The 27,409-nt window shown below is 34.9% G+C and overlaps 1 protein-coding gene across 4 annotated transcripts in view; it reads left to right on the top strand.

Annotated features, from left to right (window-relative positions):
- The window catches only part of Imp (IGF-II mRNA-binding protein), a 345,234-nt gene extending 318,485 nt beyond the window's left edge, over nucleotides 1-26,749 (top strand). For all 4 annotated transcript variants that reach the window (XM_069834736.1, XM_069834737.1, XM_069834738.1 and 1 more), the window contains 3 exons: nucleotides 4,687-4,878; nucleotides 12,511-12,762; nucleotides 19,799-26,749. In XM_069834736.1, coding sequence (XP_069690837.1) covers nucleotides 4,687-4,878; nucleotides 12,511-12,762; nucleotides 19,799-19,909 — 555 coding nt within the window. In that variant the 3' untranslated portion in view covers nucleotides 19,910-26,749. The remainder of the gene's footprint in view (nucleotides 1-4,686; nucleotides 4,879-12,510; nucleotides 12,763-19,798) is intronic.
- The last annotated feature ends 660 nt before the right edge of the window (nucleotides 26,750-27,409 follow it).

Consider the following 27,409-nt stretch of genomic DNA (forward strand, 5'->3'; position numbering starts at 1 on the left):
CTACCAAGAACAGTAAAAACAACCCAATTTTAACGATATAACAGGCCAACACAGCCAACCATATATGTGATAAAAGTGATATAGTGTATACAGTGTTTTACAGTGTTTTTATAGTGTATATATTTTACTTGTTTATATTTATGTGTCATAATAATGGTTTTAACATAATTTTCTATTGTCCTATATGGGTTTTCAAAAGATAGAATTTAACAGAATCATAACAACCAACCACACACTGCTTATAGTAATTTTAGCTAAATTAAGAAATCATGAAAGGTCATACACAAGTGAACAACCCACAACATAATTAAGAAGCTAGGTCTTCACAACACACAATGACATAGACCCCATATCTGAAGATGACACACACCGAGTGTCGAAAACGTTCATATAAATCCAAATATTAAGATAAGCACAGGTGGAAAACAAAAATTGATATTATAATACAGTGAGCTTATCGGCATCTCCAAAATGAAACTAACTACTAAACCAACTAAAATAAACAAAAAAACATTGACATCATTTAGATTTAATGTGTATACTTTATTTTACTTGCTATAATATGTTTCCATTGAATTATGGTAATAACTTAATTTTAACCCTTGTTGTTTTCTACGTATTCAGTAAATGGCGCTTGGCCCACTATGGTTCTGAACCCTTCAAATAACTTAAATTATATTGTATTATATAGTATTATATTACATTACATTACATTATATTATATTATATTATATTACATTACATTACATTACATTACATTACATTATTATATCAAAAGTTACTGTAATAACATTATAGTATTATGTCCATCTAGAGAAACTATACTTTCCAATGGTGAAATAATAATTAATTAGCTATACAAATCTGTTAATTTAGCTTCCGATATTACTTCATACAAACACAGAAACATTCTCTGTAGGCTATCTTTCATAGCTTTCGATTGTTGCTGTCCAAGGCCCCTTATAGATGAAGTCATTTGTTTTTCATTTCATTACACAGCCTTAGATGGCAGTTATTTTAATTTTAAAACTCATTTATCTCATTAAATATCAGTCCTATCAAAATTTTTGAAAGAATAAAACTTATCGGAAATGATGTTTAAAGAAACTTTTGTTATGTAACATTTTTCACAAAAATCAATAATAAGCGAGATATTTCGATTTATTTAATTCAGGCCCCCTTAAAACCCCCCTTTTAAATAAAGTATTTTGAAATGCCATATAGCCTAAAATCTAAGTTACAATGAACTTAATTTATATTCCAATTTTCATCGAAATCCATTAAGCCATTATCGCGTGAAAAGGTAACAAACATACAGACAGACAGACAGACAAACAAAAAAATTTCAAAAAAGCGATTTCCGGTTTCAGGGTGGTTAATTATATATGTTAGGACCAATTATTTTTGGAAAATCGAAAATTACCAGAAAAATTTCGGCTACAGATTTATTATTAGTATAGATTTTCATGGTTGGGACATGGGCTATGAGAAACATCTTGTTATAGTTATTGAAAATTTAGAATTCGTATCACATTATACTTATCATCAGTAAATTTCAATACGTATAATGGAAACAGCCATATCTCACTACTCAATTCCTCCAGTGTTCATGATACACAACATCCATGTGTAAGAATAAATTCTGCAACGAAATATGTACATTGCATTTTAGAGATTTTTGTCTTTGCCTTATCTTCCTATAATAATAATTTTACCCTCATTTGGACAGATTTTTGAGTGGTGTTGGAAGATGGTAAGTTTTTATCATCAAAATTATAGTTTGGTGGACATGATATATAGGGTGAGTCAGAAGTCTGGAACCATATACATTTCTTAAATTACTACTGAAAAGTCAGAATGAAAATGGATAAACTGAAATTCCGTGATCACTAGCAACTAACTAGTTTCCCATTTACAGTATAATCCCTATTAGCAGGCACCAAAGGGACTAGGCTAGTTTTGGATACGAGATTTTGCCGAATAATTAAGTAAATATAGAAAAAAAAAATCTTTTCATATTTTATGGTGCCAACTGTTGAAACAGTGAAGCTTATTTGTCATTACTTGATCATATAACTAAATAAACATAAAAACCGTGTGGATTTTCGTTATCAAAACACATCACACAATGCAAGTGTATCTTAAATATTTCTCTTTGGAAGTGATTTATAAAGAAATTTATATCCTACTTACTATGCTTCCATCATTAATCAATTCCACATGTGTTCAGTAGCACAAGAAAACATGGATAGTTCTATCTTCAAAACTGCCCTGTACTCTGCTCTACAAATATCTATAACCAGTATTTGGAAGCAATCTAGATTTTTTACCATTAAGTGGCGGAACCAGTAGCAAAAGAAACACTAATTCAGATCTTACCTATCAGAGACAGTCTATGTGAAAGGGAACATATAAAAATGGGGTTAGTTAAAGAAATAGAGCTTCCATTCGTTTATATTTGTTTTAAATAGGTACTGCAAAATGTTAATGTAGGCATTAACTTAAAAAAAAAAGCTAACACTGAAAACTACGCCAATAAAAACACAGCACACCTGACTTCTTAACTATAACAATCAAGACTGAAAATTCAGACAGTTTAAATTTCAACCAATCAAGATTGGCTTGCAGACTCGGCTATGGCTATGCAGATTTTCTCTCCAACTACTGGGTGTTCAGTTCAAAGTGTGTCATGGCTCGCTGTATGCCGTGACGTGGCTAGTCGATGAGCCTAGAGAATTCAATCTTCCTACACTTCCGCAGAGGTGTATTACTTATCTGCCAGAGAAGTTGCCTAGCAAGTACGGCGTTCATTCAGAAGAGTACTTACCGATACATACGGTAATGCCGGTAGTGGCAGGAATGTGAACTGTTTCGAAACGTGTACTGAGGTGAGTTTTTTCTTACTGTCGGGATATGGGGAGAGGGTTAAGACGGTTACTTACGTACAGTATTTGTTGACATTAACTTGGACGGTCAACATGGACATTTGATTTGTATTGAGGAATGTTGCCGTATGCAACCGATGATAACAACCTGTGTACAACTTGGCCGCGCAAAATACAGTTCGAAAGAGGTTATGGTAGCACACAGACCGTACAGACCGCCATCTCTTGCTACGACGTTCAAGTTATACCGTACACGTTCTCAAGTTCAGATTGAACCTCTTGATTAATAGGCAACTTCTCTGACACAAAAGCTGAAACTCGCTTCAAATCGCTGACTCATCAACAGTGACGTCATGACACACTTTGAAATGAACACCCAGTAGTCTTTCCTATAAAATCCTCCCCCCTCCTCCCAAAAAAAAAAAAACATTGCAAGGAAATCACTATCTGAAAATCTACATTGTACAGTATTAGTTACTGAAAATTCATATCAAATTGAAGTATAATATTGTGTAAATGATACAGTAAAACTCCATTTATATGTTTCATGAGAGTCTAAAAGATGCATAAGTAAAATCGAATAACTGAAATAGCATTTAAGAACGTGTGAAATAAGCATTTAATGGGAAGAATGAGTTACGTCGATTTAATAACATTTTCACAAGAGAAATTTAGAACTTAATAGATAAGCCATCTTTGAGTTTGTAATACTGTAGATACTCAAATTTATAACACTTACTCTTGAAGAAGGTAAGATCGTTTGTTGGAAATTCTTAACTGCTTAGAGCCAAAGCTGGCTGGTATGTTACATTTCGAAGCTTAGCCCAAAAAATTTTACGAAGTTGACTTACCATGTGATCTTCATTTAATGACGTGTAATATTTTAGTAGAAAGCCTGTTGTTATGGATTGCTTGTTCCTAAGGAATAAACGATGCCTTCAAGTTATGATGACTGTTCCATAATTTGTTCAGTTACATCGTGATGTGTTACAAAACATGTCACTATTTCTAAAAAAGTAACAACATCATTAAAACACAAGAATGTTGGAAACAGTATGAGCAGCTTCGAATTTCTACGAATTTCAAAGTGGGCTGCATCTTAACAATGAACACATGGTATTTTTGTTTACTTCCATTTTCACGGGAAACTAATTTCGAGCATAATTGATTCAGAACATATAAATGACGTTTCGTGGCTCCTGGAGTTTAAAATACTATCAATCATAGTGTAAAAAGTGAATAAACAGAAAACGTACTTCTGAAATAAATTAACAAGAAAATTATAGGAATTTTTCCGGGACCTTGGAAAAATATCGAAATGAATAAGTGTGAAATGTACGAAAGAAGTTTTACTGTATTTTTAGTTCAAGTCTGAAATCTCCTGCTGGGGGGAGGGGGGGATAACATTTCCCTCTGGGCTGTCTCCTGAATTCAGAATTCATCACTGTTGGGAAGCATGAGCAAAACTGTCTTAAAACAATTTGTTATTTATTACTTTTTTATTTCAGACCTTTTTCAGTCTTATAATATGGGGAGAGTTGATTTATTCAGTGCAGGACCAATTTTTAGGGAATTCTATTTGTTGAGGCCTTGTTTGTTTTTTTCAGACAATTTTAGTTCCACATAATTTGTATGGAAGACGAGTTCTCTGCAACTTATGTTCCTTATTAAATTATATTATTTGCTTTAATTTTGATATATATTTTTATATGCTTCCCACTTAAGAATCCAGAATAAAACTTGTTATTGTTATATCATGTTGTTACGAAGCATTCTTATTGTAATGTAATTTTGTTCACAGGAGACCACATTTTTGTATATCCCAAATAATGCTGTTGGTGCGATCATAGGGACCAAAGGCACACACATCCGCAACATTATTCGCTTCTCCGGAGCATCGGTAAAGATTGCCCCTCTAGAGCAGGACAAACCTCAGGATCAGCAAACTGAGAGAAAAGTCACGATTGTTGGCTCTCCTGAATCACAATGGAAGGTAAAAGTGATAGTAATATATGGTACAATGACAACAATAATATACAATGACACCATGCCCAGACAAAATGATCTCTACTCTTGATAATGTATATATCTTCAACTCTGTTAAGAATGAGGAATTGAATTTGGCAGCGATGTAGTGTTGCAGTGAAAATACCATCAAAAGCAAAAAAACAATGATAGGCTCTTTATGATGTCCACATGCTAAAATTACAATGTTAGTGATGTAGTCTAGCGAGTCTCACTTCATTTTTTATATATGCCAGTACATTTAAATTAATGGCTAAGGAATGATATTGACATTGAGTTTTTCATGGTTAGGAAGTGAATGTATAATAAACTGTTGCTGCTGCCAGCAGTTGTTTAAAAATGAAAACATATATTAGAACATAATTTCCGGAAATACTTGTACTTTTGCAATGAGAACAATGGAGATTATATTTCATTCCTTTTTAGTGATCCAGTAAAGGGCATTGATGATGGTTTTGTTTTGAAGATCTTTACTTAGTCGTCGGTCTGGGTAGTATAGTCGTTATAGCGCTGGTCTTTTATGCTCGAGATTGTGGGTTCGATCCTGGCCCAGGTCGATTTCATTTAAGTGTGTTTAAATGTGACAGGCTCATGTTAGACTCTGATATAACCTCTGCAGTTGCGAACGTCGTTAAATAAACTATATATATATATTTTTTTCTTAGTCTTCCACATTGTAGTAAGCGGCTGCTGTGAATATAATTCGGCTAGCAGCATTTCCATAAATGCTCTCTTTCCATAAATTTCTTACTGCTCAGATACCATGCACACTAGCCTAGGAAGGACACTCCAGTGTTCTCCAATCTGCATGCATAAAACACAGTAGAGGAGGTCTTAAAACACAGTAGAGGAGGCAAGACCTGTCCTGTGACCTGTGACCTTAACATGTGCTGTGAAATGGAGAGGGAAGATACATTTTAGTCTGAGATGAACTTCTGTGTCTGTAGATTCATGCAATGTTAACCATCATGAAACAAATTCTCGATAGCTCATTCTTTCCGCACTCGCACAGCTCACATGCCAGGTCTCGCCGCCACTTCTGTACAGGATATTTATAGTAGCAACTTATCTTCATGCACTTACATGACGTATAGTACAGTGTAGTTTCAACTCAGTGCAAGCATATGGCTTATTTATGTTTTATAAGCCTGTCTTTAAAGAATGTGCATAATTTTATTTTAAAAGAAATTCAAGTACTGTACTTAGTTTAAATTTAAAATTTCATGGAGAGCTGCAGCTGTATTCTTATGATTCATCTTAGTCACTTGTGCCTGTATTTTTCTTCAGTCTTAGTAACTACTACAATACAAGCTGCTATTTATATGAAAAGAACGTATCTAAATTCATTATGAATACTGATGAAATGCGGTTATATTTTATGTAAATATTTTGGATATATTTAAGGCCCATTCACAATGAAAATTAAACATAAACTTCATACATATAAACACAGAAGTTTGTGGTCAGGTTACCAAATGGGATCATTCACAATGATTCACATAAACACTGACGTTTACATTACCGTTAGATGTTAACATGGAAGTTTGCAAACCCCTAACTTTCATGTTTATGCTTACGTAATTTGGAAACAATACACAGTCAAAGAGCATATTTTGATTGTTCAATGGGCTTTGCCTAGAAGCTATATTTCGATCTACTGACTGTCACGATAGCTAGATGCATGCAATATGGATTCCTTTTACGAGAAGTTGATTATTTTGTATCAAGAAAACCCATGTCTATAGGAGAAACATAAAACATAATTATGAAGGTAGATAGCAGCTAAATAATGTTGTTTTCTAATGCCAGGCATTTGACAATAAAGTCATTTGACCTCTTGCACTCCAATATTTTTCAAAGATATTATCATGGTCAGCCACTGAAGCACAGATTTTGAGGTGTTCCGAATCCATTTCTTGGTTTGAGTTGCACAATGGGCAGTTAGGGGACTGATATATTCCAATTCCAGTCATGGCCTGTTGCCAATCTAAATGCAGCTATAGAGATTTTCGTGGTAAATCATGAATTAACTGTGGATTATGATGCAGAGAGTTCCATTTTTTCTCTTTAGATTGTATTATCAAATTTTGTTTGTTGAAGTTAAAGTATGAAGATTTAATAAATCTTTTACAGAGTAATACGTAGATTTAGTAACAGGTCTGTAAGTAGCAGTGCTGCCCTTCTTTGCTAAAGCATCCACAGTCTCGTTTCCCAGGACTCCACAATCGGATGGTATCCATTGGAATACAATTCTTTTATTGACTGATATTAATTGAGAGAGCATTTTGGTTATTTCTGCTGTTTGAGATGAAGGTGTGTGTTTAGAGACTATTGATAGAATAGCTGCTTTGGAGTCTGACAATATAACTGCATTCTTAAATTTATTGATGTGGCATAGAAGATTCCTGATACTTTCACTTATTGCAATGATTTCTCCATCAAAACTTGTTGTTCCATATCCAAGAGATCTATAAAGTGAGAAGAGACAGCACGTAACACCTGCACTGGCACCTTGTTCTCTGGAGATCAAGGATCCATCGGTGTATAAATGAAGCCAGTTTTGTGGAGGATACCTAATATTAATTGTCTCTAAAGACAATTGTTTCATTATTTCAGTGTTTACTTCTGATTTCAGTGTTTCTTCTGTTAAATTTAGATTATACTCTATATTTAATAGAGTTAAAGGGTTTGGTTTAATTTGTAAGTTTTCTTTTAAATTCGGGATATTGATTTTCTGTTTTAATTCTTGAACCATGGATATGAAACTTTTTTTATTTTTAATCTACAGAGAGGACTGTATGAATGCCAATTGTTTCCTGGTAATCTGATAAGTTTTTCATATTGAATCAGTGCTTTTTCTTCTATTTCTTTTGATGCTGTTAATATTAGTGAGGAATCTCATAGAATCTATTGGAGTTGTTTTGATTCCACTAGTAACGAGCCTGAGAGCTTGGTTTTTAACATATTCTATTTTGTTTATGAAAGGTGAAGTAATTAAAATTTCTCCAGAATGTCAGCACTGGCTGTATAAACATTTTGTATGTAGTGTTCAAAGTATTTCTAGAGCATCCCCATTTCTTTCCTGCTAATCTTTTTAGAAGGGAGAATCTTTTACGAGCTTTTTCAGAAATGTATTTCAAAGGGTTGCTCCATGTTAACTTACTATCAAAAATAACTCCAAGATATTTAGATTCATAAGTCCTAGGAAGGTGTTGCCCATTGTATTGGATATTGAATTCTCTTTCTTTTTTACCGAGTGAAAATATTTGGTAGTTACTTTTGCTTAAATTGAGTGTCATCAAATTTGATGTATTCCATTCATGTAGTTGATTTAGAGCATACCTGCACAAACAGCGCTCTTTCAGAGCGGGAGAGTTGTGTTTTCCATTCGCCGAATCGGAGAGGAAGATACGTCAGAATGACAAGACTTGCTATAGGTAGAGGAGAGGGAAACAACGACTCAGCTATCTAGTGGAGTGCAGTGCGTATTCTCAGTAACTGTTTCACGTTGCTTACCTACTGCTACAGTACGGTATGGAGGAATCTAAAAGACGGAAAAGTAGTGATCAGGCAAATTCTTTCAAAGTTGCATGGGAAAATGCTTATTTTTTCATAGCTGCTAGAGTAAATACTCAATGCTTTATCTGCCACAACATTTTGAAAGGTAGAAAGAAACATAACATAATGCGTCATTACGAGTCCAGACATAAAGATACTAAAGATATTAATCTTCAACAATTTAAATACAGTATCTCTCTTCAGGGAAAAGGCCAGCTCAGTGTTGATATGTTGAATAAATTACGGGATTTCAGTCGTAAACTTAACACTTTTCGTAAGTCAGTTTCGGGAAAGTAATATGGCTTACTTTCGAACGATAGAAACTGCTCGTGATGAAGCCATGTTAAACGATTATGTGCAAATATTAATTGAAATTCAAAATGAATTTAATTCTAGGTTCCAAGATCTTGTCTTAAAGTCCACACCTGTCGAGTAACGGTTAGCGCGTTTAGTCGCGAAACCAGGTGGCCCAGGTTCGATTCCCGGTTGGGTCAAATTACCTGGTTGAGGTTTTTCCGGAGTTTTCCCTCAACTCAGTATGAGCAAACGCTGAGTAACTTTCGGTGTTGGACCCGGACTCATTTCACAGGCATTATCACCTTCTTCTCATTCAGACGCTAAATAACATAAGCTGTTTATAAAGCATCGTAAAATAACCTACTGAAAATCTTGTCTTAATTGGAAAGAAGTTTAAAGTTATCATAATAAATTCTTCAACACCAGTTGAAACAATGTCATATAAGTTACAAGTGGGCCTGGTTGGCACAGTTGGTATAGTGCTGGCCTTCTATGCCCAAAGTTGCGGGTTCGATTCTGGGCCAGGTCGACTGCATTTAAATGTGCTCTTATAACCTCGGCAGTTGCGAGTGTCGTTAAATAAAACATAACATTTAACGATTTACAGCTCGGATTTATTGATCTTCAATGTGGCCTAAGGGCTAAAGATCGTTTGAATAATACTACCTGCCTGGTTGAGTTTTAAAGACTAAACATTAGCAATAATATCCACGACTACACAGGCTGGCTGTGAAAATGATTGCTATGTTTGGCTCAACATTTATATTTGTGAGCAACTGTTTTCTATAATCAACTTTAATAAAGGCAGACATCGAACATCTGTAACTGATGTTTCATTACGATCAGTAGGCTACTGTTCCTTTCAGCTGCCAACAGCATAAAACTCGTTTTCATGTACTGATAAATAAAAATATAACAAAATGATAGTGTACATTTAAGTAAAGGTAAAGGTATCCACGTCACATGCCATGAAGGCATTTGGGGGGCATGGAGGTAGAGCCCCATGCTTTCCATGACCTCGGCACTAGAATGAGGTGGTGTGGTCGGCACCACGCTCTGACTGCCTTTTACCCCCGGGAAAGACCCGGTACTCAATTTTATAGGAGGCTGAGTGAATCTCGGAGCCGTTCTGAAAGTTTGGCAACAAGAAAAATCCTATCACCACCTGGGATCGAACCCCGGACCTTCCAGTCCGTAGCCAGCTGCTCTATCAACTGAGGTATAAAATTTCTATTACTGTAAAATAAGTATTTCTGTATTAATTAATAATAGTCCAAGATAGTTTTGCAAACACTGAACGGGAATTCATTTCATAAACACTCGTAATAGTACTTCCTTTTATGTATATTTTGTACGAGATCACCCCTTCTTCCAGTCCACCCTATACTGAGCGCAGCTAATATCTGCATTCCGCTCATGAGCTGTGAGCTGGCTCGGAGATCACAAACCTTGTGCAGGCCTCATTTAGAGCTTTAAGAGCAGAATTTTTAATTTTGTCTCTATGTCTGTAAAATCCGGAATTCCACAAAACTATATCATCTGCAAATAGTGCTGTTTTCATGTTTGATTCCTCTAATAGGGAGAGTAAGTCATTTATATAAATATTGAATAAAGTTGTGCTGAGGACAGCGCCCTCAGGTAGACCTCGATATGTTTGTAATTAGAAAGTGAATTACTGAATTTAGTGGCAATGAATCTTTGACTAAGGAATTCTGATATCCATCTGAACATATTGCTGGAGATACCTAATTTCTGGAGTTTTAGTAATAATTTATTTCTCCATACAGAGTCATATGCTAACACCTAAATAATGTTATTGCTAACATTTATAGCCTAAAATATTGGTGTTTCATATACTAGTATGTGGATGCAGTTTGTATTGTTTCAATATTAAATAAATAAAGTGCTGCATCTTTTCATGGGAAGAAGAAATCTGTGCTGTTGCTGCGTGGTTAAACTAACTAAATGTATTATAAGGAACCCGAAAGTTCATTACCGACCTAACACAATCCCTCCATTGGATTCTATCCTCGGCAAAGTTAATCCAGTCCTCAGCATCACAACTCACCTCAAATTCTTTCTACATCATAAAAATTCACTCCCATTTCCTATGTTCTGAAAGTCTCCCTGTTGAATTCTCTTCTGATTGAATGGATAAACCCACTATCGTTTACATCCACATTTCTTTGATTTTGAATATCGAAAGCCGTATAATAAAGGCATTGTAGTTAGTAGAAACATAAATTGAACACGTCATCATTCTGCAATTCTCCATTTTTATATCATAGGCAGACCTACTCTTATATATTATTTTGATGTACCGAAATACATCTCACCTACTCTTGTTTTGTTTATTTGGTATCCTTGATTCCCACACATGTTTATATCTTTATATTAACGTTAAAACTGCATTGTGAATGATCCCTGGCATGTTATGTTTGTGCCATATGTTTATGTGCTTATTTTTATGTTACCTTTATGTTTAATTTTCACTGTGAATGGGCCTTTAGAATGTAAACTCCTCACAAATGTGAAACATTTTGCTTTAAACAGTCATTTTGGAATTTATGAAATATTGTTTTGGACAAAAATCTACAGGGTCTTCGGAAAGTCCTTATACATTTCCACTGTAAACTTATAATGTATGTTGACAGTAATGCCCACAAGCAACAATACAAGTCTGGGTGTTGAAAGTAATGGCCACGAGTATCAGTACAAGCCTGGCTCTGTTTTATTTTATTTCCAAATACTTTCACCAATTCATCTGAAATATATACACATGGTTATTGTGGCTTGCAGTTCATGAAGTTTTTTAGATTTGCTTTGTTTTTCAAAAATCTGTGTAAACAGTCAGTCGTAGATCTTTATCAGTTATATGTGTACTGGTGCTGTCTTATTGGCATTATGCTTATACCATATTTGATTTCATCTTCAAGTTTGCTACTGAAATTACACAGAATTTCAGATCAGTAATGTTCACTTGAAGCTCTAAGATACATGGAAAATGGCGCGATATTGCAAAATGTCGCAGCAGATTGAGTTGGTAACTCAACAGTCTCAAATTGAATGAGATTAAAATTAAAAATTCTAGAGCATTCTCTAAAATGCCATACCAAACTATGAAAGAAAATCAGTTGAAAAAAATTAACGAAGCTGTATTTCTATGATTTACCCAACAAATGCAAAAGGGATGCCTTTATCCGGACCTGTAATTCCAGAAAAGGTTAAATTTTAGCAGAGGTAGTGGAAGATGGAAAAGATTTTGGTGCTAGTTCTGACCGATTAGAAAAATTAGAAACTGGATAATAAATGGCATACATCAGCTACATCTAAATGAAGAGAGTAATAAGTGACTGTTACACACATTAATACTGGAGCATCTTCTTTTTATTACCGAAAATAGCACGATGAATTTCCAGGAGAGGGGGAACATGTTATTTGAAACGACTCTGCCTCTTTTAGTTCAGATAAAAGTCAACGTTTGCCGTGACTTTGGAATTGTAGCAACTGCAAAAAAAAAATGGTTTCTATAGTTGGGGTCATACAAGCGCAAAGTGACTTTCTAACTGCTCTATGTATATTCCCAATGATTTAAATGGCATGAATTATGGTCTGCAGTATATAGCAGTGTACAATCCTTCAAAATGCATTTATATTCAAAATAGTGAGAAATTAATGTGATAAAAGTGATTCTAGAAGAAGCATGGTATAAATATGTGGCATGCTCTTTTATACGTTTTTGCAGGCACAATACCTTATCTTTGAGAAGATGAGAGAAGAAGGCTTTGTTGCTGGTACAGATGATGTGCGCCTAACAGTGGAGATTTTGGTGCCATCAAGTCAGGTCGGTCGCATCATAGGCAAGGGTGGACAAAATGTGCGTGAGCTGCAGAGAGTTACGGGTTCAATCATTAAACTGCCAGAGCAGGGTGCCTCTCCTCCTTCCCAGGATGAGGAAACTACTGTCCACATCATCGGACCTTTCTTCTCAGTCCAGGTGAGTCACATTTTAGTAGTGATATACTTTATTGGATTATAAGTCCTGTTATTCTGGGGTTGATTGAGTTGTAGAATATCAGCAGTCAATGATAAAGGATGGTTTGTTTGTTACTGTATAAGTTTTCTCTTCTCGTTCACTCCCCTATCTTACCATCTGTCTATCTACTTATCTACCTCTGTCATGTGTAAAATATTGTAGTTTAAAGCAGAACACGTTAAGTCCAAAATATTACTTCTGAGAAAGATGTACATAATTTATGTCTATAAACTTAGAATTGCAAAGTGAAACCACATAAAGATGATGCAGTTAGTTTTGTCAGAGCCTTCAAACACCTTTTTCTTATAGATAATATTTTTTTCGTTACTGTCATTTATGAACAACAGGCAAAAGCTTCTGTGATTACAAATACTGGTTTACGTCTTGTAAATGTACATTCTTTCAGGTCCTTCAATCCAGATGTGGCAATCACTGTAACCCTGCCATAACTTCTTCCCAACACAGACCTCAGTAGCATGTATTTGACATTAGAATATTATGTCGTTTTCACAATGGAACACGAATATCATAATATCTGGGTTTTCACGAATTGCAGTTCTAGAACTTTTGCCAGTGTTAAGGTCCATCTATGAGGTGTATTTTTAAAATAGGTACAGTTTTTTAATTTTTCCATGGCAGCGCTGCAGTAGAGATTTTGAGCATGCACAATGACTTCCTCCATCCTTTAGGAAGCCAGATGCAGCTGTGAGCTGCAGTTATTTGCAATAGAAAAATTAGAATTGCAAACAATGCAACTAACTTCTCAGTTCTGTCCTCCAGGTCGCAGCATGAAGCTAGGGTACTTACTTTTCACTTCATTAGTGAAACTATGTACATTTCAGCTGTGGCATCTTAAAATCTAAATACAAATAAAATTTACAGTTTAGTTAGAAATTCACATAATCATTGTGAAGAAATCAAGTTTGTAATTATAAAAATAAAAATAATTACCTGCTTACCTTTAACATCAGTGCCAGCTATACTATAATGAATAAGCGTTCATCGCATGCCACATCACTTGCAAAACAAAGGAACAGCATCACACAGCGAGAACCCAGAAATCAATCAGTCAATTGCTCGTTTCGATATTTTAAACTTGCGAGATACCAGAGATCGTTGTAAACAATGTAAACATTTCGGACATACAGTGACACCAACTAATCCATCTGTTAAAAAAAAACAAACATGTTTTCCTAGTTAAAATTATAACGACTCTCGAATGTGAGAGCGTTTTATCAATACAATTTTACTAGTACTTTGGCAATTTAGAAAATCCCCCCAGACACATTAAAAACTAGGACATCTGGTAACTCTACTCTACAAATCTCTGTTGCGACCTATTCTGTTTTATGCCTGTCCTGTATGGGGTGGAGCTGAATAAGTGAAATCAAATGCATTCAGTCATACATAAATAAAAGTCCTACAAATCTCACTAGAAAACATTTCAGGCTCTGTCCACTTCTCTGTCAGAAGAAAGTCTACTTTTCCCACCGGAATCAACCTTACTAATAATTTTTCTTCACTAAGGAGCCCGATCAAGGCTGCCTCCAGTTCATTGTCTCGCATATAAATTTAAAAAAAAAATTCCATGTTGCAGCTGTTTCTGATCTGAGTGAATGATCGCGGTTTAAATTGATACTGGTACTGCTAGTTTTTACCCCCCCCCCTGCAAATACTCATTCTAACATTTCTGCCAATATGGTTATTGTTATTACTTTCTTTTGTTACCCTGAGTTTTTTCTTCTATTATTGTACCACGTCTTGCAGTGTGCCTGTTCCCCTCCAAGAACATTTATTATCTAGTACTGAGTGTTTAATATTTTGTGCTCTCTTATGTAACATTAGCTTCAGGCAAAATCATGTTCATCCTAAACTTTGAAAATCTTTCTGAAGGTTGTCCTCTTTTTCCGTGCTTTTTAGAGATAACCTTCCAGTATTTAATTATATAAGTTTGAATTACGGTCTATTGTGTCCTAATGCAAAAATTTGATATCGCAATTTTCATGGAAATGCATGTTTTCAGCATTCCTAATACTGAAAAATAGTTGTCATCTCGTCTGTCTGTGTACAATGAATAATTTCTGCCCAATTATTGGTTGGATTTTTTCAACAACCCTTCTGTGACCAGATGACTAAACAAGTAGGCCAGTATTTGCAAATTGTAGAGAGACCCTTTCTCAGGGCATTGTTGGTTATTTGTTTCTATGAACATTTGCTTAAGCATAACAATGAATGTAGAAGTTCGTCTTTATATACCACCCATAAATGTTTATACCATTCTTAAATATAGATTCTTTAAAAGTAAAAAACAATATCAGAAGTAGGGGAGAGTCAGGTAGTACTGGACAGTGCGTTTCTTTCATCTACCACCATATGGTAGTACCTGAATGACATGGTTACGTTTCTCTATGCGACATCACAGAAACGTAACCATGTCAATCAGGTACTATAATCGTGTGGTAGATGAGAGAAACTCACTGTCCGATACTACCCGACTCTCCCCTATACAAATGACTAATTTATATGAATTTGTTCAAAATTGATACATTTAAGCTATAAAACTTAATAAATGAAATCAGTATTTTACTTTTAGCAAGAAAGCATTTTGAATGCAATTCAGAAAACAAAGGTTTTTCTAATTTGGATGCTCAGTTAATTAGGTTTGTATATCGAATAATAGTTCAAGAAGATAAAACTATAAAAGGTAATATAATTTGCATTGTAATAAAGCAACTGAATTATTGTCAAATATATGAGAAAATAAGTCATTGTTGTAGGCCTACTCATTTTTTACCTTTTTTTTTTTTTTTCCATGTAATGAGGATGTAAGACAGGAAAAAATCGACTCATAGATCATCATCATCAACTACAAGGTTTGAGCCTTTTGGCCAGTTCTGTCCCCTTAAAATTGCTGTGTCCATTGTAATGACGGATGCCGACTCGACTCGAACATTTAAGTGGAAACTCGCATCCACCAACCCTAATAGTGATAAAGTGGTTCTGCACACTGTCTGTTCTCTCTGCGTCTGTCTACAGTGATTTTATATAAACTGTTGCATAGATTTCGATTATATTTATTAAGTGCTGTTGTTGTTGTTTTCTAATGCCAGGTGTTTGACAATAAAGTCATTTGACCTCTTGCACTCCAATATTTTTCAAAGATATTATCATGGCCAGCCACTGAAGCACAGATTTTGAGGTGTTCCGAATCCATTTCTTGGTTTGAGTTGCACAATGGGCAGTTAGGGGACTGATATATTCCAATTCTATGCAGGTGTTTGGCCAAACAATCATGGCCTGTTGCCAATCTAAATGCAGCTCCAGACGATTTTCGTGGTAAATCGGGAATTAACTGTGGATTATGATGCAGAGAGTTCCATTTTTTCCTTGAATTAAAACCTTTAAAATTAAAATATTTTAATTGGTCAGCATTAAGGTTTGCTTCTTGAATAAGGAAGATATCTATATTATTATCTGAGAGTATGCTGGCTAGTTCAGTCTTCTTGGCTGATATACCACCAGCATTCCATTGTAAGATGTTTAGTTGATTCTGTACCATTAAAGTAGTCCCCGCCCGGAGATACATTTATTAAGTGTGAGTTATCATGATGCATGTGAAATGTATTCGTGTTTAGTAAAAGACCTAAATTGGTCATTGAAATAACTTACAATGGCGCAATTTTAGACAAAATAGCTATAAGTAATTAATGATGCTTTATATCAGCCATACAATATATAAATTAACTCATGACTTACTTTTGATTGTAAATTTGTTTTATGTGAATTTGTGCAAATATACTTCAATTGTAACATTTATAAATTAAATTATTTATTCAGATTGTTATTTTTTAAAGCTGATCACTTCGGAATGAAGCCATTAGTTATTTTGGACTCTATAATTTTTCATAGATGGTTTTATTCTTGGCATCTCATGAGGTAGTCATGATTCATTTCTTCATTTTAGTCTGCATAGTTGGCAAATGGGCGATAAGGACTATATGTGGATACTTTGCCATGCAGTCATGACCTCTCATTAGTCTTAAAGATACAAAATTTGGGCTATCTGAATTTTTCAAGTTCCAATCATAACATACTGTGCATACTTAGTAAGCACTGAGCATGTGCTATATATTATAACTGGAACTTGGAAAATTCAGATGGCCCAAATTTTGTTTCTGGGTCTGTACGACTGCCAATAGATTTTTTGGGTGTTTATGCCTTTATTTTGTGCAGACCAGAAAGTAGTCTTCTTGTTAAGGGTGCTTATAAATTGACAACTTAAAGTTGTTATTGTTGTTGTTTAATGCCTGACATCTGGCAATGAAGTCATTAGCACTCTTGCTCTCCAGTAATTTTGAATTAGGTCTTTCTCTCCAGACAGACTTTAAAGAAAAACCCTGTTAAATACAACAATGCTTGGTCTCTTCTCTCTATCCGTCTCCTCACGTTCTTCAGACACCAATCTCTGTAAGTATCAGAGATAGTGTGTGTAAGTTTAACTGCCAATAGAACAGACTATCCTACAATATTGCCACGATAGTGGATTTCTCATTTGTGTCTTGGCTTTTGGTTACGAAGGTTCTTTAACACTAGCATTACAGGTGATTGGTCAACCCCCAATATTTTCTCTTAGCAGATTTGACAAACTGTATGTGGATCTGTTTGTACAGACCCAGAAAGATTGGCCCAAATTTTATTTCTGGGTCTGTACAATGTGTCTACAAACCTATGGCAATTTCGTTTTACTTGAGTTTTGATGTATGTAGTCTTATATTAACTGAAATATAAGTGTGAAATTTTATCTTCACATGGAATATGTTTGTAATGTGTTATTTCAGAAACCATATTAATCTTTGTATTTATTTACTGTATAAGTTGCAGCGAATTGGGCAACACTGTTCTCTTATCTCTATCTGTTTCTTCCCCTCTTTCTTTCACTGTCATAACAACTGGCACTTGGGATTCAAGGCAGACTTTTACATACCATTTGCCTGTGTGTGATCTATGTTTGTCATACAATAGTGAATTCTGTGTTTTTTTAATAATATGTAACAAAAATTAACTGTAAATAGTAATATCACTCACAACTTGATGAAAGTTTTAATTGTCGAACATGTAAAATATATGAGAAAATATCGTTGCTGCACCTCCAAATTTCAGGAGAAAGAAATAGAATCTAGAGTAACGCTCAGCACTTCTGGCTGCGAAACCAGGTGGCCCGGGTTCAAATCCCAGTTGGAGAAAGTTACCTGGTTGAGGGCTTCATACCAGCCATATTTAAACATATTCACATATCAAGGAGATGAAAACTGATTATGTGTTAAGGACTAGAATTCTATCACATTATCTCTAATGCAATATAATATTCATGCAAAACACTATCAGAGAACTTCCGGTCCACACTTGTGGAGTAACACTCAGCACTTCTGGCTGCGAAACCAGGTGGCCCGGGTTCGAATCCTGGTTGAGGTTTTTTCCGGGGTTTTTCCTCAACCCAATACGAGCAAATGCTGGGTAACTTTCGGTGTTGGACCCCGGATTCATTTCACTGGCATTATCACCTATGTCTAGCATATAGCACTGTTTCCATTAGCTGTTATAGCTCTGAATTGAAGAACTTGGAAAAAATAATATCTCGAAAACATATCAGAAAAATAAGTTTCTTGCTGTCAGCTTTAGACCAGTTCTGTACATCAACGTGAAATTCTACAAGAGTCACGAATTTATCAGCTTTGTTGTTAAGGTACCATCTCCGATTGTTCAGCCTCTTGACGTTCATGGCTTTGGGCCTTGGAAAAATTTCATTCGGAGTTCTCCTTTTTTTATTGGGTTATTTTACGACATATCAAGCAATAAATCTCATTTAGCTGCATATCGTACTGTCAAAATCCCCTTGGTAATTGGTCCAAAAGTCTACCAAAAAATGCTGTGATCATAAGCTTCCCCGATTTTGAGGGCAGTGCATCAACAGTTGAGGCCTTGAACACTTTCTTCTTCACAATGGCAATGGAGATATGAGACACATGAGTGTCAAGCAGTTATTTTGTAAAATCATATCTCGAAGGCTAAGCCTTCCTGGCTGTAGAAATTTATAGGAGATTTGTTATTTCAAATGGGAACGTATGGGGGAAAAAAATCGTTGTGAAAATCCATTATCATTCGGTGAGCTTTCCTTGTCATTACCAGTTTTCAAAAGTAGAATATGATGCTTTGATTTAAAAAAAAACGCGAAAATATGCTACAATAATATAAATATTATGCATTTATAAAAAAAAAGCCAAAATATGCAAATTTATGCAACATAAATTTGGTTTGATAAGCTTAAATGTTGATGATTCGTGAAGATAAGCAATCAGCAATTAATTATAGCCAATGGAAAAATATATGCAAATTCATTAAGTTTCTGGCCCTAGTAATGAGTATTAGTTTGAATTTTTCATCTTCAGTTTGCTGAACCGAGAATGGTGCATTTTATTTACACAGTGATATGGCACGGCAAAGATATATCACTACTTTATAAAGGAACTTTGATATTCAGCCCTCTGTCATTCAGTTGCGAATTCAATACTTTTCATTCACGCAAAGCACCCAATACCGTGTTTGACTCAGAGTTCTTTGAGAAAGTCCCAGTACTAGCTACAGATTTAAGAATTATTGTTTCTGGCTATAAAACATCTTTCTTTACAAAGAAGACAAGAGGAAGAAGAAATTCTTAAATGTAATTTCAACAATGAACTTATGTGCCAGTGAACTACTACACACTCATTGAATGTGTAATATTGTATAAAGTATATAGTTTAGAAAAAAAAAATATGTCATACATTTTTTGTTCTAGGATGTCATTTTCTTCTCTATTTTATTCCCCATTACTGTATGCATAGTGTTTCTTCATTTTGGATTTCATTTTGTTATTATTTAGCACGAGGAAGATTTTCTTTGTGAAGAGAGAACATTTTCTCTTGAATTTTCTTGTAAATAAACTTTTATTATATTTCAGTCGGCTCAACGTCGCATCCGAGCCATGGTTCTTCAAGCCCAGCCTCTGTCTGCAGGGGCACGGGGTGCTCAGAGAGGGGCACCCCCACGCAGGGAACCGCCACAGCAGTAGAAATGTGTAGATGAGTGAAGGGAGAAGTGGCGGTGCCCACGATGGAGTTTGAAACAACGTATATACCTCAATATATTCAGAAGAAAGCAACATAAACTACACCCCACATTTATACCAAAGATGTGATGATGAAGAACGAAGAAACAATTTAAAAAAATAACAACGGGAAAAGAAAAATAACATCTTGAGTTCCTGATAATATTTTGTGTGAAACTTTTTTCGCATCATTCGTCCGTTAACTACGTCATTGATTGCTTATGAACTAGGAGTTACAGGCGATTTTTAACGGACGGATAGTCGGGATAAATTTTTGTGTATGAGTGTAGGCAAGAGGAACGAAGTGGAGTTTTAGCTTCGTTTTCAATTTGATGCAAGGGAAGTACGGCAGGGATCGGAAGCGGCAATTTGCTTCTCCGTTTCCCATCTTAATCATTAATTAAATTGATTCAGGGACTTCTTATCACACATGGATGTAATGTTCTTTTTTATTGAGAGAAAAGGATACAAAGTGATTTAGAGAGAATGGGGTGGAAGTGAGCGCAGTGTGTTGCGCAACAAGAGTTTTTTGTTTTTGTTTTAGAAACAAAATGAACAGTTGCGTTGTGAGGGTTTTGATCAGTGACTGCGTGGCTGGTTGCGCATGCAACACTTTTGCCTTCTTAACTCCTTCCCTGTCTTAATTCCATGATGGCATTAATCTAACCTTCTCCCTCCCTCATTTTTAAGGGAGGAGAGAATTGTTTATGAATGTTCTTTTTTCTCTCGGGGAATCGAAGATCCCTAAGAGAAGAAAAGGGATAATTGCGTATTTGTCGTTGTATCGTCTTACTGTATGTAAAAGGAAAGGTCCACCGAACTTTCATTCAGTCAAAAATGTATTTAAAAAATACTACGATGAGGAAGGGTAATATGTCGATTTTTTTATTAACGTGATTCGATATAAACGGTGTTTTGAGACCTCGATTTTAAGGAGGTTTCGTAATGGAGGTGATTAAAAAAGCAATTTCAGGTTGTTCCGAATTTACCATCTTTCGGGCATCCTGTTATTTAGTTAGTACAAAAATTAAATTAAAATAAAAAAGGGCCACCATTGTTGCAAATATATTGTGGTTCTTTTTTTTTTTTGCCTTTATAAACAAAGTTATTAAACAAAGTTTATTTTTGATACATTGTTGGGAGAAAATCTTTTTTTTTTTGTTAGATTTTTTAATATAAAAATTAAAATGACACGTAGCTTTTTGGGCTATGTGTTAAGAAAAATGGAGAAGAAAACGTTAGCCGAGTGAGTGTGAAAGAAATAGTGGCTGCACATTACTTTTATATAACAACCAATAACAGGCAATGTCCATAAAAGCTGGCCGGCAAGAGAGTGAACTATATCTGAACCAGTGACCATTACATAACCATCTCAAAGTAAACCAATGTGCAAGCAAGAAGCCCGCTGAGCCTCAACGTTTTTCAATTCATTCAAATAAATACTGCCTCTTTGTCTTTTTTTTTTTTTTTTTTCAGTTTCAAAATTTTAAAACATTTATTTTGATAATGCTCATAAATATAATACTTTTCACATTTTGAGTCTCAAAAGCACTGAAGAAAAGAGTGTTAATCTTAAAATGGTAATTTATTTCTGGCATTTTTATTCTTAAATTGCTGGGTTAATGAACCATTATAAGAATACACCTGGATTTCGAAAAGAATGAAAACTTAACAAAACACCACAATCCAAAACCCTCCAAGATAAAAACAAACACAGCTGATCAAAATGAGAGAAAATGTTATTTTATTGTACAAATGCAAGATCTAAAATGAAACTGTTACAGACTGACACTGTAAACTAAGGTGGATTCTGACATATTACTGCAGTAAACAAACAAAAGAAAAAAAATACACTACAGGGGAGACTTTATAAAATCATAATAGAAATAAGCTAAAATGCGACTACACATTTCTGTGTATCCATTCAAAAGTTTTTTATTTGTTAGGAGGTGAAATTAAAACTATGCATATATAAAAATAAAGCACACTTGCAACAAAAAAAAAATATATAAGCATAGCCCTTGGTTTGCAAGTCTCTTGCCGAGCAGAGGTGATCTTGATTATTTTGTATTTGCTGTTTTTGTTACGGGTAGCAAACAGACAACTGTTGGAATGAGCTCAGGCCGTAGCAACCCCCTTCTCTCTGCTATCCCAACTAGGCAGAGTTTGGGTGTTGGGTTGTGCCCTTTTTGCTCCTAGAGGCGAGGCTGTGTTGTTTTGGAACACCAAGCGCCCGAACAGTGCCTAGTCGGCTGGCCTGCCTTGGTTCTGTCGTTCCAGCATGGTCCCAATCTGTTCGGTACAGGGGCTTTCAAACTGACTACGTATAAATAAATAAAAGAAGCGAACAAAAATTATTGAATGAAACTTAGAAGACTGGGAATTAAGTTTTTCCAATGCCATGAAAAATATATAAGTAGTTGTTTTCCCGAATCAGTCTTATATATTGAATTTATAAATATTGAGTGATGCTCAAATCATACATTTCAATTTTACCAAAGGAATTGGACAGGTTTGTGATGAAGATCCTCCGTGGGGTCATCCGAATCCTTTGGACAACACTCGAAACAGGGATACTTAGGGGAAAAATATTACAATGCATACAGAACGAGTATTATGCTTGGGAGAAATTCTTTTTCAAGATAGTAGGGTGTAAGAAAGAAAATTTACCAGTTGATTGTTTGATAGTAATGTTCCATAGCTGGAAGGATGGACCCGTGTGACCAGTTCCTCTTCTGACTACTTGAGAAATAGTTTTGCAGTTTTTCTTCTTTGATACAAACCATCCGTTTGTTCTTTAATTCTTAATTTGTAGACCGCCAGAGAACGGCTTGTTAACATATAAGGTTATTGCATTACAAAAAGCACACTGCTTCTCTATCGAGTGTTGGAGCCATACTTCCACAGGCAATGCCGAGGACAAGCATCTCCCTCCAACTATGTACTGTGACAGATCGATCCACAAAGGAACCATATATCTGCAGTTCTGAATAGGTTTAATGATATAAATGGAGATATATATATTATTATATAAATATTACAGTATGGATGTTAATGTTTATAATATATACAGACAAATGTTTTTCTCTGTTAATTTTTTGCTGAACTCAGGTTTTGCTTTAAATGATAATAATAAGAATAATAACAATAACAATTTACCTCATGGGCTTTCTGTGACGGAAGTCCAAAACAACACAACTACTTCCCCACCTCTTTTTGTGGATCGATGAGTGTCAGGAGGGGTGATATCTGTTTTATTGGTGTGCACTGAGTGTGGTTATCATCCAAGCCACTCTGTAACGTATACGAATGATTTTCTTTCACTTCTCTGAAAGTTTTTTTATTGTTATCAATTGGCTTCTAATTATTGTTTCACGTAGATATTTCAAATGTTGACAACTTCCGCTCTTTTATAGTTAAGGCGGGAATTTTTATTATTGTTTCACAATCTTCGTTCTAGAAGAAGCAGAGTGCTTTTTTATTCATTTGTTTCATGGAGTACCAATTATTATGAAGATAGATTTTCTTTCCCCCCCCCCCCCCATAAGCAGCAATATGTGCTGTTACATATGTTTTATCCGTAGAGATATCTTAGTGGCAGTTTGTTAGGCGTGTTGGCTCCCCAACCGCCACCATTTCTGGGTGTGGTTTTGGCCTTCATCATGTAATCTTTAATTTCCCATTTTCAACATTTTGCATGCATGCAAAAGCAGGAATAATTTTTGTATCATGCCAGAACCATTCACCCAAAGCCCATACACTACCTCAAATAGAAAAATAATAAAAAAAAAAAATTAGAATTTGTTGTTCATGTATTTGAGATAAGAAAACATCTGCGTGCCAGGAGGACAGCTAACAAGCATTGCCTCACGGAACGGGGAAGAATTCTTTACCCCGGCCCACATCAAGGTGAACATAATGAAACAGACATTGGTGGACATATTTTAGCAGACACAGCAGTGAACCACCAAAATGGCACTGAAAGTCTACCCCAGACCACTCAACTAGTAGATCGACTGGTTTATTTTCCTCGTTTTTATTATTATTTTTATTTTAATGAAATATTTCTGAGCTCAGTTGTGTTTTCAAAGTAGACATTATAATTTTGTCTGTTTCATTCAGTGAAAGGATGTGTTTATAGTTATATTCACCAATACTTACTGTATGCCGTTATTAATGATAATATCTTATATTTCCACAGCATCACTTATGTGATGTTGGTCAAGAACTTTCTTTTTCTGTGTTTTGTACACTCATTTCAAAATTTTTGACAATTAAAATAACAGTGTGTTGAATTTAATTTTTTGGGGTGGTAATCTGATAAAACTTCATAGATGGATATGGTATGATAATATATTTTTGTTGTTTGCATTATAATTCAGTGAAATTGTATGTAGAAATGTTTTCACAAGATTTTTTTTTCTTTTTTTTTTTTTTTTTATTTACTTAAGTCTGGCATGCTAGTATCACAAGTAAAGTGTATATTTTCATTGACAACTGATGGATATTCACTTTAGTTTGAGGAAATTGTGTATGCCTATTTGCTGGAAGACTTGCAGCGCAACTAATAGGAACAATGAGCATGGTATTGACAGTGCCATATGATGAGGTACGAAGGAGCGTAGACTCGTTATCGTACAAATTGTTCTCAGGTATAATCAGGTTAATTTAAATAAGATAACTTCTTTGTCATGAACACAGTAGCACCCAAATTTTTGTGCTTTACTAGCATGAATTTTAAAATAAAGAATGGTGACATTTTCAGTTGTTTTTCCCATATATTTTTTTTTTCTTTTCTTTCTTTTTATGGTGCTCATCTGTATTATTTTGAAGAAAAACGAAGGTGACCAAAATGTTGAGAGTTGTAAGATTAAGTTATAGAGAGTTTGTAGCATTGTAACGTATCTCTACAAGCTCTCACAGAAACCAATAGGCCCTATTATTATGATTATTATATTGTTGGTACTAGTAATTTGATTGTAGAAAGATGTATTGCAAACAACAAAACGACAAGAAAATGTTCTATTTATAATGTACTGTAATACACAACATTATAGTATCTTTTATGTTTTGCTCTTTCTGTAATGAACTGATGGTATTTTTCAGTTGAAACAAGGCGTTAAATATCTTTTTTCACTCTGATTATTTCTGTCATTCAGAATTTTGGTAATGTTAATTTATCTCTAATACCTCTTCATGTTAAAATAAGTTTTTTTTTTTTTCTTTTTACTTGACCTTGGCCTAACTTGCCATTAGAATATATTCCTAAATAAAATTATTATCAGGCTTTGTTTAAGCTATTTTAAGTAAGAGAATTTAAATTCTTTGGCATACACATGTAGCAAGTTGTTTCCCGTGGCAGGTTGGGCCTTCACTTAGTGTTTCAAATTCAGGTGAAAATAAAAATAAGGTGCTGTGAATACAAGGACGATGTCTCCTTGTGTTTAGTCTAATGTGAGGAATTTATTATGTCCAGGCTCAATTGGCTGAAAGAGCCTGGAAAAAGGGCATTACAATGTAGATGTATATTGCTTGTGTGGCTGTAAAACACCCATCCGTGGGAGGGGTGGGTGGGTGGGCGGGGTGTCGGATGATGTGGTTTTACAGCACCGTGATGGGAGAGTGTTTGTTGTTTATAAAGGGTACCTGGCATCCATCCCCAGGTGGGTCCATGGCGTACACACCCTACCACATTACTGCCAACTGATCTGGGATTCAAATTGTGCATCTACCTCAATAGATTTTACAATTACCTCGTAAGCCCACTGGCCCCTGCCAGATGATGTGCAGGTGTGTAGCATGTTTTGAAGCTGGTCGTTTTTATGTTCCTTGTGTTACAGGCATGTGCGTTGTAGACCACTCTTTATGCAGTGAGGATTACGACTTGCAGACCCAGAATGCCGAATGTCCCACATGTTGAAATATACTGCCATGTCCAAAGCAAGGAATCTTGAAATTGTTACCCCCATGCCTCCATTTTTATCTCCCCATGTATGTACACAATTTGATGATTGGGGGTATACGTCAAAAATTCCTCACATTCTCACCTATAAAAAAAACATGTCCACAAAATCCTGATATTTACCCTGTTTTTAATCTATATCATTATCCTCACATGGTAGTAACTGGTTTCCTGTTCATAAGCAGAGAGGGAAATCTCGATTGAAAGACAGCATTGTGCTAGTCCTTAAAATTTGTAAACGCAAAATTCATTTTATCTTGTCTCGAGAAATAAGTTCAGGCATAGGTGCTTTCCAGGTTTAAATTCACATGTATTTAAAGACTTTATGAAATAACACGCATCCAACAGCACATTCCTCCAACATACAGCTCTTAATTCCGGATTTTTCCAGTGGTAATAAAATGAATTCAAGTTGGAGAAATGTTTGTATAAATAATTAGGACTGGTATACAGTGTTGATTTTTCAGTTGAAACTACTCTCAAAGAACGCAAGCTTTCATATGTAATCAATAAATTATAATCTTTGTCATTCATTGGCTTCAGTGCCTAAAAAATGAAGTAATGACCTTTTTCTTTTTACAATCGAAAGTAAGCAGTCCATAACCAAGTCAGCCTCAACCACAGAGGCGCCTGCAATAGAAACAAGATACATAACGGGGTGGTTAGAGGCTAGGTTTGAGACGAAAGCTGCACATTGGCACTTGAATGATTGAATTGTATAAGTATTTTGTAATTAGTTCAAAAAGGATTATATATTGTAAAAATGCAAATATGTGGTCCATGCAAGCATGCATTCTCCGTTTTCTACCATGAAAAAAAAAATTAAATTATTCTAGTTAAAATGATGCGTTTAAATGGTGAATCCTTTATCACTTTACCAATTCCTGCCTCCTTTCTAATATGATGCATATTTCTTATTCTTTGGTGGAACATTCCATTCTAATTCATACTGATAATTGTAAAATATGGGAAGAAGCAAGCATAAATTTGGGACATTGGAAATCAATAAGAGTAATAAGAATTTTAGCTGGTGTCTAAATAATTACATTAGGCCAGCATGAATTATGTTGTTCTAATAAAAAATAAGTGTTTTGCACCAGTTTTTAAACTGATTACGAAAATTATATTCGATATTTCGCACAGTTCACCCCACCCTGTTTTTGGCATATTAGCTAGTTTGTTTTCAATCCTGAAAGACATATCACAGTAATAAAAGGGAAAGCTTTCTTGCTTATTTTAGGGGATCTTTATCTTTCGACATCCAGCAGTATTTCCTACCGTAGTCGAAATTTTAGTGTTCTTGAAGTATGTATTTTTTTATTTGTCAATAAATGATAAGGGGAGGGTGTATACATTTCACTGGGGGTGGTATGACATTTCCTTAACTTTTTTTTTTTTTTTTTTGTAAAAAAAAAAGAGGTTCAAGTTGTTCAGACCCTTGTCTAAATCTGTAGTATTAAAAGTGAATTGTCCTCTGTTCTTATTTTTTCGCAAGAATACAT

This window comes from Periplaneta americana, chromosome 9 (genome assembly GCF_040183065.1).
Source record: "Periplaneta americana isolate PAMFEO1 chromosome 9, P.americana_PAMFEO1_priV1, whole genome shotgun sequence".
In the NCBI taxonomy this organism is placed as follows: domain Eukaryota; kingdom Metazoa; phylum Arthropoda; class Insecta; order Blattodea; family Blattidae; genus Periplaneta; species Periplaneta americana.